This window comes from Xiphophorus maculatus, chromosome 16 (genome assembly GCF_002775205.1).
Source record: "Xiphophorus maculatus strain JP 163 A chromosome 16, X_maculatus-5.0-male, whole genome shotgun sequence".
Taxonomy (NCBI): domain Eukaryota; kingdom Metazoa; phylum Chordata; class Actinopteri; order Cyprinodontiformes; family Poeciliidae; genus Xiphophorus; species Xiphophorus maculatus.
In genome coordinates, this window is record NC_036458.1 from 8,875,537 (window position 1) to 8,889,307 (window position 13,771).

Sequence of the window (13,771 nt, forward strand, 5' to 3'; positions counted from 1 at the left end):
TAAGGCAACACTCAAATAGTGGGGCCGCTTCCCCAGAGGGTTGTGGCGAAGTGTCAGGGGGAGCTTGAGAAGCAGGACTTTATAATAGTCTTTATTCATGTTAGCTGATAAACAAGCCTCCGGTCACTAAGTGGCAGCAGTGTTCAAACTACTCAACAGGCTGCCTGTTCAAGCCAGTAGAAGTAGCAACAAAACAAAATTAGGATCCCTGAGAAGCACTGTGTAATAGGTAAAGCATTTTTGGTTAGAGTGACTCTGTAACAGAAAAGGATGGAGGGGTAAATATCAACAAAATAAAATTGACTTTTTTTATTATTATTATTTTCAGTTTTTTACAACACTTGGCTAATGAGAAGGCATGCAACTGCCTTGAACATAAGTTTATAAAGGTTCATAAATTAGAATTTGCATAAACCTTGAGAAAATATTAATTCTGGGTAAAATTAGTATTCCAAGTCAACATGTATATCTAAAGTGTGATTCTTGATTCTTAGGGGAAATATAGTTTTTGCATTATTAATTTAAACCAAAGGTTAAGAAATGAGATTAAACATTTTTGCAATTTTGATTTGTTACAGGACAACCAAGAAGTAAATAACTTCTAGGAGCCTTTCTGTAGAACCCCACTTTAAAAATGATCCACTACCCGTAAGGCAGACATGAACAAAATTACAGTACACCACTAGATTTCTATGTGCACAAAACATGGATTCTCTGCCATACTTTTGCAATGAAAGGCCTACACAATATCTCTGACAACTGATGTGCTTGACAAGTAATTTTCTCTATAAATACATAACATAAAATATGGTCTATAATCTACGAGCCAAAGTGGCGGTATAACTTACCAACTGCTGTGCTAATTGTTTATGAAACACTGTACTTCTTTGTTTATTGTGTAGTGTCCATTCTTAAAGATGTTTCAAATTTGTATGTGCACTCGTGTGTTCACTCAAACCCCGCCCCCTGTGCGCTCTGTCCAATCAGAGTAGAGAACAGCCGCTGAGCAGCGGCGTCAGAGAGCGACGGGAGCAGACAGTGGGGGGAGGGGTCTGTGTGTGTGTATACACTGTAGGACTCAGCAGCAGCAGCAACTCAACAGCCGTAGTAAAGTCTCTAACGGTCGGCCCCCTTTTTTGACCGAAAGCCTCGTACAAAAAGTTGATAAATGACGGGGGACTTATCGAAAACCGGGTGAAGCAGCTCTTGCTCGCCCTTGAAGTCCCCCTTTATATTATCGCGGAGGACAAGGGGATACTTTTAATACGTCCGTTTGTTTTCAAATGAAGCAACTGAGAAATGCCAGTGGAAATGCTACATCCGAATCCAATGCCTCCCTAGGTTTGTCACCGATCCAAACCCATATGCTCGTGGTAAGTTATCCTCTTTTTCTGTCGTTTAATACAGAAAGAATCTGATAAATGTTTCTTCTTAAAGTAAGTTAAAGTGAATTTAACCCGCGAATAAATGGTAGACATGGGGGGGAAACCGCTTTAGTAATGTCTGCATCTAGATGGGACGATAAAGGTAAACTAGTGACAGCCATCTGCTTATTTAATTAGCGTAATATAGGGTGGTAACTTGTTTTACGCCAAAATTATTTTAGGTTAGTTTATTTGTAGAGACTTCGCAGTTTAAACGACGCGTTTGCATTCAGAAAACAACACCTGGGGATGTTTCCTTGGAGGTTAGGTCTCAAGTGCGGTAAAACACTCCTCCACTACCAATGGAGATGTTGTTTATGTCAATATAACACCATCTCTTGTTCAAATGGCATATACCTAAATGTCATAGTATGTTCAGTTACCCATAAGCAGTTTGTAGAGGGCCATAAAATGAAAACAGCCTTGAGATACCAGTGTATCTTCTATATCTCTGAATCAAAATGAAGAAAAGTTTTTTCCTCTTTCAAATTTTTTAAATGGTATGGTAACCCTTAATTAATAAGTGAACTTTAACAAAGCCATAACAACATTTGCTTAATGATACATAATTAATAGTCGGCTAAGTTTTGGTTTTCAGATTGTAATTAAGAAAAAAATAAATAAGGCATGAACTGAATGATAATAAGGTTTACAGTATTGGATTATTTTCAGTTTGAGTGTTAATATTAGAATACAGCTTGTTCTGAATTAAATTAAATTGTCCTTAAGAATAAGGCTTTGCACTTGTCAATTTCATGCACTTGACCAAATGGGACATAGGCGTGTAAGGGGCCCAATTTAGAGGCAGTAAGCCTGCTTTGTGCTGACCATTGAACTCTCACTCCGCTGATGCCTGTCACTGTCAAACACATTGCCAGAAAGCACACCGGGGAGGCGGATTGTTATCTGTTTCTGACCAGAAGCAATTAGTTCCTGATAAGGCAAACTTTCCTTCTGCAAATTACAGCCTGATGCTGCTCAGCACTCTGTGCGGGATAGAAACGAAACAATGACTTGCTCTAGTTCAGCTTTTTAGTAGGTGTGAACTAACTGGCAAGTTAATGATTGATGAATATCAATAGCTTTAAGTCTATTGCTAAGTGGTGAATTAGATGAAGAAGTCTTGAGCTCTTCTTTCAAGTCACATATTCATAGTTTCTTACTGTCTCTAACAGCAGGTCATGTTATCTTATTATCTGGCTGTTTGGGGCTTTGCTGCTTTTACTGCTTTTCTGCAGGCGCATGTAGGAAATCACGTGATGTCATCCAGCACTTTCTGTGAATAGGCTGCAAGTTCCTGTAAGCATATACGAGGGGTGCGGGCTGAGTATGTCACACTGCTCTCATCAGCTTGCCAGGTTCTGACTTCAGAATGCCGAGACGTCAGGCACGCGGGCGTCACTGATCTTGTTTTGGTGGGTCCGGTGCATGCTGAAACACGGCCTTCCCCTCTGGGAGTATTTAGTTTAAATAATTTTGACATGGATTTGTTTGCAATGTTGAGATGAAGCTAATCCAAGTCAGATTCATGTATGAATTGGGTTGGATGGAAACTTCTCAGCATATGCCTATTGGGCTTTATTTTGGGTTGTTTTAATGCTGGAAACATCAAGTAAAAGACTCAGATGTACACATATTGTCCAATATAGTAAGCTGTATAGTAATACTACTTTGAAAAAATACTAATTTAATTCAACAGCATGAAAGGTTATTTAAAATATGTATTCACAATGAAACAAAATGTGCATATGCCATTAGTTATAGAAATATGGTTGAAAAGTCTGTATTTTTGTTGTGACAGCATCTGAATCTAGTGCTTGTTGTGGTTCATCTTGTCTCCGTGGCCTTTCCTCAACCCCAGAAACATCACCCCCAGCTCCAGACTCCAGAATAGGCTTGGATAGGAAGGATTCTCATGACACCAAATTAAAGCAGACACTGTTCATACAGCGTGAACTTGCACCTCGCTTGTTTTCCCCCCAGCTGAGTGGAAAACTAGAGCTCTCATTACCATGGGCTGCTGGCAAAATGTGCATAGCTGAAGTGCAATGGCTGTGACAACACCCTGGTAGATATAGCTTGGAAAGAAGATATTTAAAAAAGTCAGACCAGGAAGCCTCTATTGAACTATTTCAAATTGCCTATAAAATTATGCAGTTTTTAATTTTCGTTTCCATTTTGTCTGATCTATCTTGCAGATTGGCCACAAAACTGTGTTCTACATGCACTTATAATGGAATGTAAGATCGTTTGTCCTGACTTTGTTGATGTATTCTTGAAATCAAATAAGAGAGATTTCATACAATCTACCTTGATTCACATTCATGAAGCAAATCTGCCGCTATACCTCATTTCAAAGGTGCTCTGTTTGATTATTTTATATGGTTGTTTACCATAAAATGCTGCTTGAAAAATCAATCAGAAGATTAGTACACTGTGGTCATTAAAGGGATGGTGATGGTTAGTTACACAACTCGGGTGAATTGCCTGAGAATTTTAAAGGATGCTCTGTTCTAAAGAGCCCAGAGTTTACCAACAAAATATCCCCCAGACCACTACACCACCAACAACTGCCTGAATTGTTAACAAAAGGCAGGATTGTTAACAAATTTGGCTTTGTTTAGGCCAAATTTAACTTAACTTGAGACTCCTTGGACGAAGCAAAGTTTTTTTCCAATCTATTCTTTTCCAAATTTGTTAAGCCTTTGTGAATTGTAGCCTCGGTTTATTTTTGTGAAGACAGTAGTGGCTTCTGCTGCTGTAGCCTTTGAAATGTTACAATTAAGGCAACTATGGACAAAACTTGTGATGGGCACTGGTCATTTGGCAATCTCATCTTTTCCATTTTGGTCGCTTCAGACAAAATTTCTCTTAAACAAAATTGTGTCTTCTGCCACCTAAAATTTTACCTGAGGTACAAAAGGACGCAATGACAATGTTTCGGTATGAAGTAGAGGTACAAAGTGGGAGAGATGCTTCGACTCAGGCAAAGTAACTTATGGCTCAAAATGATGGCATCAAATTGGTGTCAAACCATTGGCTGCTGGTCATTTCACCCCTTTTTCGACCAGTTTGGTACTTTCATATGGGACATTTTCACATAATTCATATTAACTCAAATTAACTCAAGGATCATGAGTTAATTTGTACCAGCATATTTATAACCACTTTCACAGCAATTTCTATAATAAGCTAATAGTCTAGTCTTGTTTGATCAAAGATCATCTGTGATATTTTATAATCTGGCAAAAAAATTTTGATCAGAACCAGAATGCATATGGGAAGTGAGTGTAATATAAAGATTTCAAACAGTATCATCCATCCACTCGTTTTCTTGGATTATTGAAGGGGAGTTTTAGGCTTTTAGTCACCAAAATTCCTGAAGACATTTAACTATAATAAAAAATACACTCATGCCATATTTTAAGTACATGAGGTAGAAGCATGTACTTGTACTCCCATTTTGCCTTTGACTAAGTGCAAAATGGTAGTACAATGGGATTCCCATTTTGTGTCTGAAGCAGTATATCTAATTAAAACTATTCATGAAAAAACATTGTGGCTAAATTATTCAAAAATATATCATCGGATCTTAGTTACGGTTGTTAAGCAGCATAAATAATAAATAAATAAACCTCCTCCTGATGTCATTTATTTATTATATTTGTTTTTTGTAGTTAACCAACAAAATAAACTGCCATGACACCGAACATTAGCAGCAATAATTTCTGCAGAACATTTGTTGACATCCACTGCTTTAGCCGTTGCTTTTCCATTTCCTCCTCGATGTTTGTGTCTGGTTGTGACATTGCCTCATAAACAACATATCCTGGGCTCCTTCCGATTTGGATTTATTTATTTTTTTTACATTTTTCTTGCCTTACTAGAGAAAAGAACCTTGACCAACTTTCTTCCACAAGCTACATAGGACATATCGTCCTCTCTGTGTGTGCACAGTGCCTTCAGACTAGTGAGAGATAATAAGGCAATTGTTTTACATACTGTGTGCTGTATGTTTCCTGGAAAACAGGAAGCTTATTTTCTCGCTTGTGATGTTTAGCTAAGAGAATTCAGTACTAATGGTGAAGTTTCTGTCGGGCCCCAAAAAAAGGCAGCTTTTTAAAGATAATCATTAGCAGTTTCAAGGGAGCTAATGTGTTAATGAAAGGGATGCGGGGGGCATAAATGTCCGCATAAAGCAGGTGCTAATGAATAAGGACAGCAAGCTGTGGTGCAGCAGGCCCTCTTTAATAAGCACCAACTTCCCCTAAAGTCATTTTCTCCTGAAGTAATTAAAGGTTATGGAAGGGGGTGAAGGAGGCAGAGATAATATAAAACATGTTCAAGGTATAGCAGGTAATCAATGGTCCTGGATCATTGCTAAATGTGAACTATTATCAGTGTCTGTTTTAGTCAATGAGTCACCTAGCTGCTGTTTACAAAAGGGCTGCCCAGTGCTTCTGTGACAAGGTTCTCTTTTTTGTAAGGAGTAACTCTACACTCACCCCCCCAATCTGGCTCTAGTTTAGCTCTGAGCTCTAGCCTCCTCCATAGGCTCATTACAGAGCAGAGCAGAGAGTAGGCCGGCGTGTGCATGTGTGTCTGAGGCTGAAGGCCAAAAACGGCCCCTCTGTAGTGGTGTTATGTAAGTGAACGGAAGAATGTTTTCCTTTTACTGGCATAGTTACTCATCGCCCTAAAAACAAAACGCCATTCGCTGCTCTTAGTGCCAGGGAGAGGTTTCATGAAAAATCTGTCTAAGTTACTGCCCATATTTTTATTGTAAAACACGATTTCAGAAACATTCTGCTTTTTAAATTTTTTTTTTTTTTTTGAAGGAAGGTGAACATATTTAAACCAATGGAAATGAAATTGAGATGATAACAATGTCTTGTAATAGCTCTCTATGAAATGCAAAATCTCAATTTCCTTGACCTAACCTTGTTAACAAATTTATTTAATATCACCCGGCTGGATTATGATTGCTTTTTGCCGATCTGCAGCCCAGTCTGACGTGTGCATTCCTTTTTTCTTTAGTTTGTTTTTAACCTTTCCCTGAACCCAAGCCTAAAATTCTTTCGTCCACTGACCCTTCGACTTAGCCTGCCTCACATTTCACTTGTTATAAATCCAGCCATCAACACACTCCCAGCCGGTTGAACTTGGCAGGAACCTGAACATCGAAGATTAGTGCGCTCAGCTTTGAGAGCAGCAGCAGCAACAAATCTATATGTAAAGTGTTCTTCTTTTTACCTCAGTTCTCCTTGACCTCCTGAAACATTTGCAAGGCCATTCCTACATGTGACAAGGAAACTCAGAGTCGGAGGAGGACAGGAAAAGCTCGCCATGGTGTCAGACAAATACAGTTTTGTGTTCTGCCATCAGAGCAAGGGCTTTTTTTGCTCTGCCCAGTAAGGGTGAAATGGTGTGGGTTTGGAGGCTGAACTGCAAACATATTGTGAGGCGTTTGTATTCAGCCAGTCAGATGCAGTGAAGTGAAATTAACAGTGTTACCCTGAGCACAATAGCCAACTCACTGCTGACGTGCTTTTGTGTCAAGGCCGTGTCTGGTCCTCTGGCCAGCACAGAATGCAATAACAGAGCGAGCTGAAATCTGCTCATTAAGTGGTAAAAAAAGCAGACTGTATGTTTTACTAAACAGAACAATGTGTTTGTTCTTATGAATACATCGTAATACAAAACTTGAGCTCTTAGCTACATTCTGTGTATCTTTTCGCTTATAAATTCAATTTAGTTTCACAGCAAACATCGTCTTAAGGTACAGGAAAATAATTTACGTTCAATCCTACATATGTTCCAATTGATCCTAGTCATCAAACAGTACAGTATGGCCAATTAATTACTTGAATATTGCAAGTCGAGTCACTGACTTGCAATATTCACTCCTTCTGGACGAGCACAGATCGACAAACGTATGCACTGTCGTTGACTTTACAGCAATGCCTCATACTGGGCATGCATTTAGCGACACTGGAGAGGAAATCCTCCCCTTTAGCAGGAAGAAACCTCCAGCAGAACCTTGCTCAGTACAAGCGACCATCAGTCACGACCGACTGGGGGTCGGTTGAGGATCTGGTGTATGATTATTTTTGCTGTTCATGAATGTTGAAAGCTAATAGCAGGAGAGGTAGAACGTTTCTTTGATGGCAGCATTATCTCAGCCGATGCTCTTGGCCAAACGGAATGCCAGACCTGATATAGCTTGTATGGAGAGAAAAATGACTGAGGCAAAACAAAGAGTTAACAGTCGAATGAATGCAACATTGTTAAATGTTGTCCTCGAGTTGTGACTGTCATAAGCTAACTTGTGTCTCTGTTACAGTGGATCTGTTGAGGGAGCTTTGCCAGCGTTGGAGCCCAGCGATGTGGATCAGCATGCTTTACAATGAGACTGACGCCATCGTGGACTTCCAGCTCTCCCAGGATTTGGGCCTCATCCTGTCGATCCTTTCCCTCGTCTACCTCCTGGTCTGCTTCCCCTTGGGGCTGTGCTATAATATCCTGCTGGTTGTGGTGAACCTCTCCAACAAGGTCTCCATGACCATGCCGGATGTCTACTTTGTCAACATGGCCATCGCGGGACTCGTGCTCAACCTGGTGGCGCCCGTGGAGCTCCTCAGCTCCACGTTCACTCGCTGGCACGCGTGGGAGTACAACGACGAGGTCCACATCACTCTGCTCATTCTCTTCAACATCTCGTCCCTGGTCATCATGTACTCCACCACGCTGCTCAGCCTGGACTACTACATAGAGCGGGCGCTGCCGCGGACATACATGTCCAGCGTTTACAACACCAAGCACGTGTGCGGCTTCATTTGGGGCGGCGCTGTGTTGACCAGCTTCTCCTCGCTGCTCTTCTACGTGTGCAACCACATCTCCACCAAGATGGTCGAGTGCTCCAAGATGCAGAACAAGGAGGCGGCTGACGCCATCATGATGTTCATCGGCTACGCCGTTCCGGCCGTGGCCGTGCTTTACGCTTTCGTGCTCATTTTGCGCATCAGGAAGGAGTCCACTCCTCTGGATCAGGACTCGGCTCGCTTGGATCCATCTATACACCGGCTGCTGCTGGCGTCGGTGTGTGTGCAATTTGTCCTGTGGACCCCGTACTACATGACCCTCCTGGTGCACACGATCGCCGGTGCGCCAGAGTACATCAGCAACGGGCATTACCTGCCTTCCTATAACTTCATGAGGTGCGTGTCAAAGCTGCTGGCGTTCTCCAGCAGCTTTGCGATGCCTCTCATGTACAGACAGATGAACAAAAACTTCTCCGGCAAGCTTCAGCGGCTGCTCAGGAGGCTTCATTGCAGGGACCAGTCCTGCCCTCATGAACACTCAGCAGTGCAGCAAGTGGTGACGTGAAACTCCCTCCACTCCCGCTACCCCTTTTCCACCTCTTGGCCCAGCCAGCACTTATCTCCCTCCTCTCCTCATTGCGCCACCCCTGCACAACCAGTGTGTGACTGGGCTTCCTCAACTATCTGGACTGTGTGTGGAGCGTCATTGCTAACTGTGGAATTTCCTGTCCCCTTTCAGAGCTTAATCTGATCCTTCTCTCTCTTCAGTGACGGAACAAATCACGGAAATAAAAAAAACATTTGCTGCTTTTTTTTTTTTTTTTAGTCAGAGACAAGAGACTTTTGGTAGTTTAAAGGTGTTAAAGTTTGTACAATCATCTGGTATCAGTGAAGTTAGAGTTTAAACCAAACATCGACGTATAATTGTAAAGCTGTCTTCAAGCAGCATACCATAGTGGATGTTTGGCTTATACACGACTGCCTACATTTCATCATGTGAATCATAATTATTTTTATTTTTCATAGCATAAAAGCTTTTTTTTCACACAAGCTGAACCAATAAGCTAGAAACCCAGAAATTAAGTAATAGAGATGCACCAGTTGGGCTTTTCTTGGCCGATAACAAATGTTCTGGAAGTGGTTTGTTAGAGGTATAGCTCAAAATCAATGTTACTAACCTTTCTTTGTCTTATTTACTAAACTGAAAAAACACATAAAAAATTATAAAAATTTATTCATGCTTCAAAAATATTTGGAGTTCTCCATTTTAATGCATTTAACGTTTTAGGAAAAAATGGATTCTTTAGTACTTGATCTGCCAATCAAGACACTATTTTGATTTCTGAGTAATTAATTGGTGCATCTCTATTAAATTATGTATCTTAGTGCTTCATACAAAAGTATAGCTATAGCGATGAATATAGCCGTCTGTAAGCAAAAATCCACCCGAATTAGAAGGTGACTTGGTTTGGTTTAATGTTACGGTTCAGGATTATTGATCATAATATTACCTAATCTGCACATTTTTGAAGGGAAAGAACCATTTTTTTTCTTCTAGAATTTGTTGAATCTGTTTACCAGTGGCAGATCCACCCTGCAGCTATGAGTACTGGAATGAAGACGCGTTTTTTTTGACTCAGTTTCACAGGCACAGAGAGCTTACTCTCACATGTGCTTAGCTCCTCAGTAGATTCGCTACTGTAGTTTTATTCACACCACCTCACCACCTTAAAATCTCACTTGACAAATAGAAGTGAAGCTTGTATTCAGGGCTCAACATAACCGGCGTACCTCTTATTTCTCTGCTGAAACATTATTACCTGTTAGTCATAAGCAGCTCCACTGAGCACATTAACCTGAGCTTGACAACCCAGTCGCTTGATTTTTTTTTTTTTTTCCTGAGTTGTCTTTCACTTCTGCGGGTATTCTGTGTGCAGAACTTCACATAGGGTCAGTGACGTCCATGCAGAGTCTTGTAACCAAACAAGCAGTTTGGAGGTTTTGGCCAGTTGAAACATTTTAAACTCTGGATCACATGAGAAAAAAAAACTGTAGAAAATTTGGAAAAACTTGCATATTGAACACCTGTTTGTTATGCGGGTCGGATGCTGCTCAGATGCATTTAAGCTACTTTGCTTTTTTTTGTTTTTTTGTCTGCCATTTATTTAAAAGAGTATATATTATTGAGCTCTTATAAAATGCTAAATAAAAAGGTTACAATTGCGCAGTGTTTGTTTTTGCCTTTGCAGACTTACTCGGTAACTCTTAGTTGATTCCATTCCCACACTATAAATCATAAACACTTCAAGATTATTGATGCAAAGATATTTGGATAGCTTCTCAATATGACGTGACATAAACAATAATCAGAATGTTTTTTGTTCAGATTATAACTTGGTCTTATTCACAGCCCATGTTTTTTCAAACATTTTGTCTACTGGGAATGTTTTGTCTCCAACTATAAAATGAGTCATTTATAGGCCTGATTTTGGCAGCATATGTCTACTGTGGCACCTTCAGTCAGACTGTGAGAAGCATTCCCAATTTGAACTGTGTATTTGCTTTTGGAGCCACAGTATGTGCTTGCAAGAGTCTTGCATTCATGGTTAGTTTACAGTGACTTGTAGTGGTAATGCTAACTTCAAATGGATATGGAGGGGAATTTTACATTTTCCAAAATGGCACTTGAGCCAGTATTTATTGTTTCTCCCCAATCCTCTTAAAATTCTGCATGAATTCTAGCATAAAAACTCAGCATATTCTATTATAAAAACCCTGGAAAGCATTCATTTTATCTTGGATCCAAATATACACCAGGTGAATGACAATCCTGCATATTTGCTGAATAATAAACTGCAGTGCTGCAACAAACACATTTTAGGAGATGATCTGTGCCTGTTTTATTTAAATGTGTAAATGTTTAATTATTTTGAATATTGCTGAGACTAAGAAGCTGAATTTGGAGCCGCCTTCCCTGGAGACAAGCCGACTGAATCCTTGGCAGGAGGAGTAATTAGGAACGATGGCGTTGGCTTACTGTGTGCTGCCTCATAAATGGAAAAAAAAACATGATCAGACCTCAAACTCACGCCCAGCTAAGACAGCTGCCCAAATATCAGAGTGGTTTATTATTTCAGAGAGGTGGGGGGCTTTCAAACTCGCAAAGGCGGAGATAAATCCGAATCATTCATTTTACTAAAACAGACACTTGGAATCATTCTCTGCGTGATGAACGTGTGCAGATGTTTGTGTTTGGACAGCAAAATCTCAGCTGTGCAGATTATCCCTTTTAATGTGCTTTAATAAAAAAACAAAGCAATGCTCTTTTCAGTGTGCGTATATGTGGGAATTATGTATATTTTGTATGTAAAAGATTTGAAAGAAGATACTTTAACAAGATTACAGTATTATTTTTTTAGAAAATTATCTAGATTCTGTAAGTATTTTCCTGTTAGCTGAGTCAAAGACTTAATAAAGAATAAACTAATATTATGACCATTTTTTTTTACTAATTGCAACAACATTTGAAATGTTACATAACATTGAGAACATATGCTTCAGCATTTGCAGCGCAACCGAACTGTTTCACTAAATTAACCGGTACAATCTGTATAAATTGTGTTGATTGAAATATGTCTTTCCTTATTTTAATTTTAAAAGAACTGACTTGGTGTGTGATACTCAAGAATGCTTTATCTTAGAGTAATGGAAACTCTCTTTCCTATAACCCTGATCAGGTCATGGCAGTAAGCAAGCGGTGTTGGTTGTTCCCTCCCCCGGAGATGCAGCCGCAGTGGGTGTTGGCATTAATGCCACAGCTTATGTAAGGATGCTCTAATCACAGCGTACAGGCTAGTGGAAAACAGAGGCATTCCCCACATTCTGGGAATTGTTCCGTCTTTCGTGGACAAGATAGAAACGCTGGCTGCATCTGAGAGCTGTGCCACTACCAGACTGCAGAAAGTGGCACAACTGTTGGCCGGAGATGAGTAGGTGATCAGGATCACTCTGCAAAAGTCTAAGTATAGAATTAAAGGTGTCACTCTGAAAGGTCTGCAGACTGAGGTAAGTGCTGTGGTGTAGGAAAGGAAAACTTCCTGTCACAGTCAGACTAAACAACGTAACAAGCTTGTGTTGCTTATTCTTATTTGCATTAACATATTAGCAGCCACAAAACTAAAAGCATACAAGAGAATTCACATTTTACATTAGAAAACAATATAGTGTGATTTTTTTTTTGTGTATGTTTCAGAAGAACAAAAAACATTTTAGTTAAAATTATATAAAAAATTTTTTTATTAAAGTTTCTTATCACATTCCTCTTGTAAATAGTGCATTGGCGGGAAAAAATCTCTGCGCAAGTACAGCCTGAAAATTGAGTTATTCTGACATATCCCACAGTTTTTAATGGGTTGCATTAGTCCTAATATTGTTTTTCCTTCTTAAGAGGCTGAGCCAGACCAAAACTATGAGGGTCAAGTTGAAAAGTGAACAGCACCAGGCCACCTAAGAAGACAGAACATTTGGCCTGCAGCTTTTTATGCTTTTTTTGGCTGTCGAGCACATTTCAGACACGACCTCAGACCACTGATGTTTCTCTTAATACGGGTGAAATTGGACTACAGAGAATGAGGACAGGAACATGACTGGGCAGGGCACACTTGGAATTATAGAAAAAGTATAAGAATGGGAACAAAGAAAGCTATTCAGGGCATAAAAGATTGAAGATAACAGGAAACGGCATGCTGCAACTAAACATGTTGGGTTTTAAAATAAAAAAAAGAACAACAAATCAAGACAAAACAGTCACAAGGGATCTGATGTGATAGTTATCTAAAACATGATGATGTTGAATAAAACAACATAATAAATCCAACACACTTCCTCTTCAAAGAAAAGCATCAACACATGACTGGAGCTCAAGGGAAAACAAGTGGACCAGAGCAGATGCTTGAAAAACAATCCACCCTTCCTCCCTTGCCAGTGCTGTTCATTGCTTTTTCTGTTCAGAAAAAAAACTAAACAAAAAAAAAAAACTAGATAGTCTAACATTAAAATCCCTTCATCAGCTAAATATCAGAAATTGCTCTGGAAGCAGAGCAAACAGGGCCGGACTTGGCAGGAAGATCCATTCACAGTTTGTGGTTGTGGCTGTTAGAGATGCTGCATGGAGCCAGCAGCACATCAAACTGGTAAGTGGAGGCAGATGACGGTGTTTTACCTTCCCTCCTATAAACCACCCACTTTCTAACCCCCTCCAACCAAAACCAGTTAAACCACACCCTTTCCCACTCAAAACACTGCCAGCACTGTCCTGTTCCTCTGATGTCCTTGTAAATGGGGGGTAGAGTATTGTTGCTCTCTTTTACAGACTCAGAAAGCAAATTTACTAGGTAAATATGTTCTTACAGTGTTTGCAATGGGACATACAAAATAAGTCTAATAAATCAAAACCAAAACAATGCTCCGCTGTCATTTTGTGCCCAACAGTCTTTCAGAATTTTCACTTTGCTTGTTTGAAAACCA

General features: G+C 39.9%; 1 protein-coding gene across 1 annotated transcript; it reads left to right on the plus strand.

Moving 5' to 3' along the window:
- Positions 1–1,086: 1,086 nt before the first annotated feature.
- On the plus strand, positions 1,087–10,469 carry gpr146 (G protein-coupled receptor 146). Its single transcript, XM_023349600.1, has 2 exons — positions 1,087–1,373; positions 7,768–10,469. The coding sequence occupies exon 2, from the start codon at positions 7,809–7,811 to the stop codon at positions 8,808–8,810; it is 1,002 nt and encodes a 333-aa protein (XP_023205368.1). The 5' UTR covers positions 1,087–1,373; positions 7,768–7,808; the 3' UTR covers positions 8,811–10,469.
- The last annotated feature ends 3,302 nt before the right edge of the window (positions 10,470–13,771 follow it).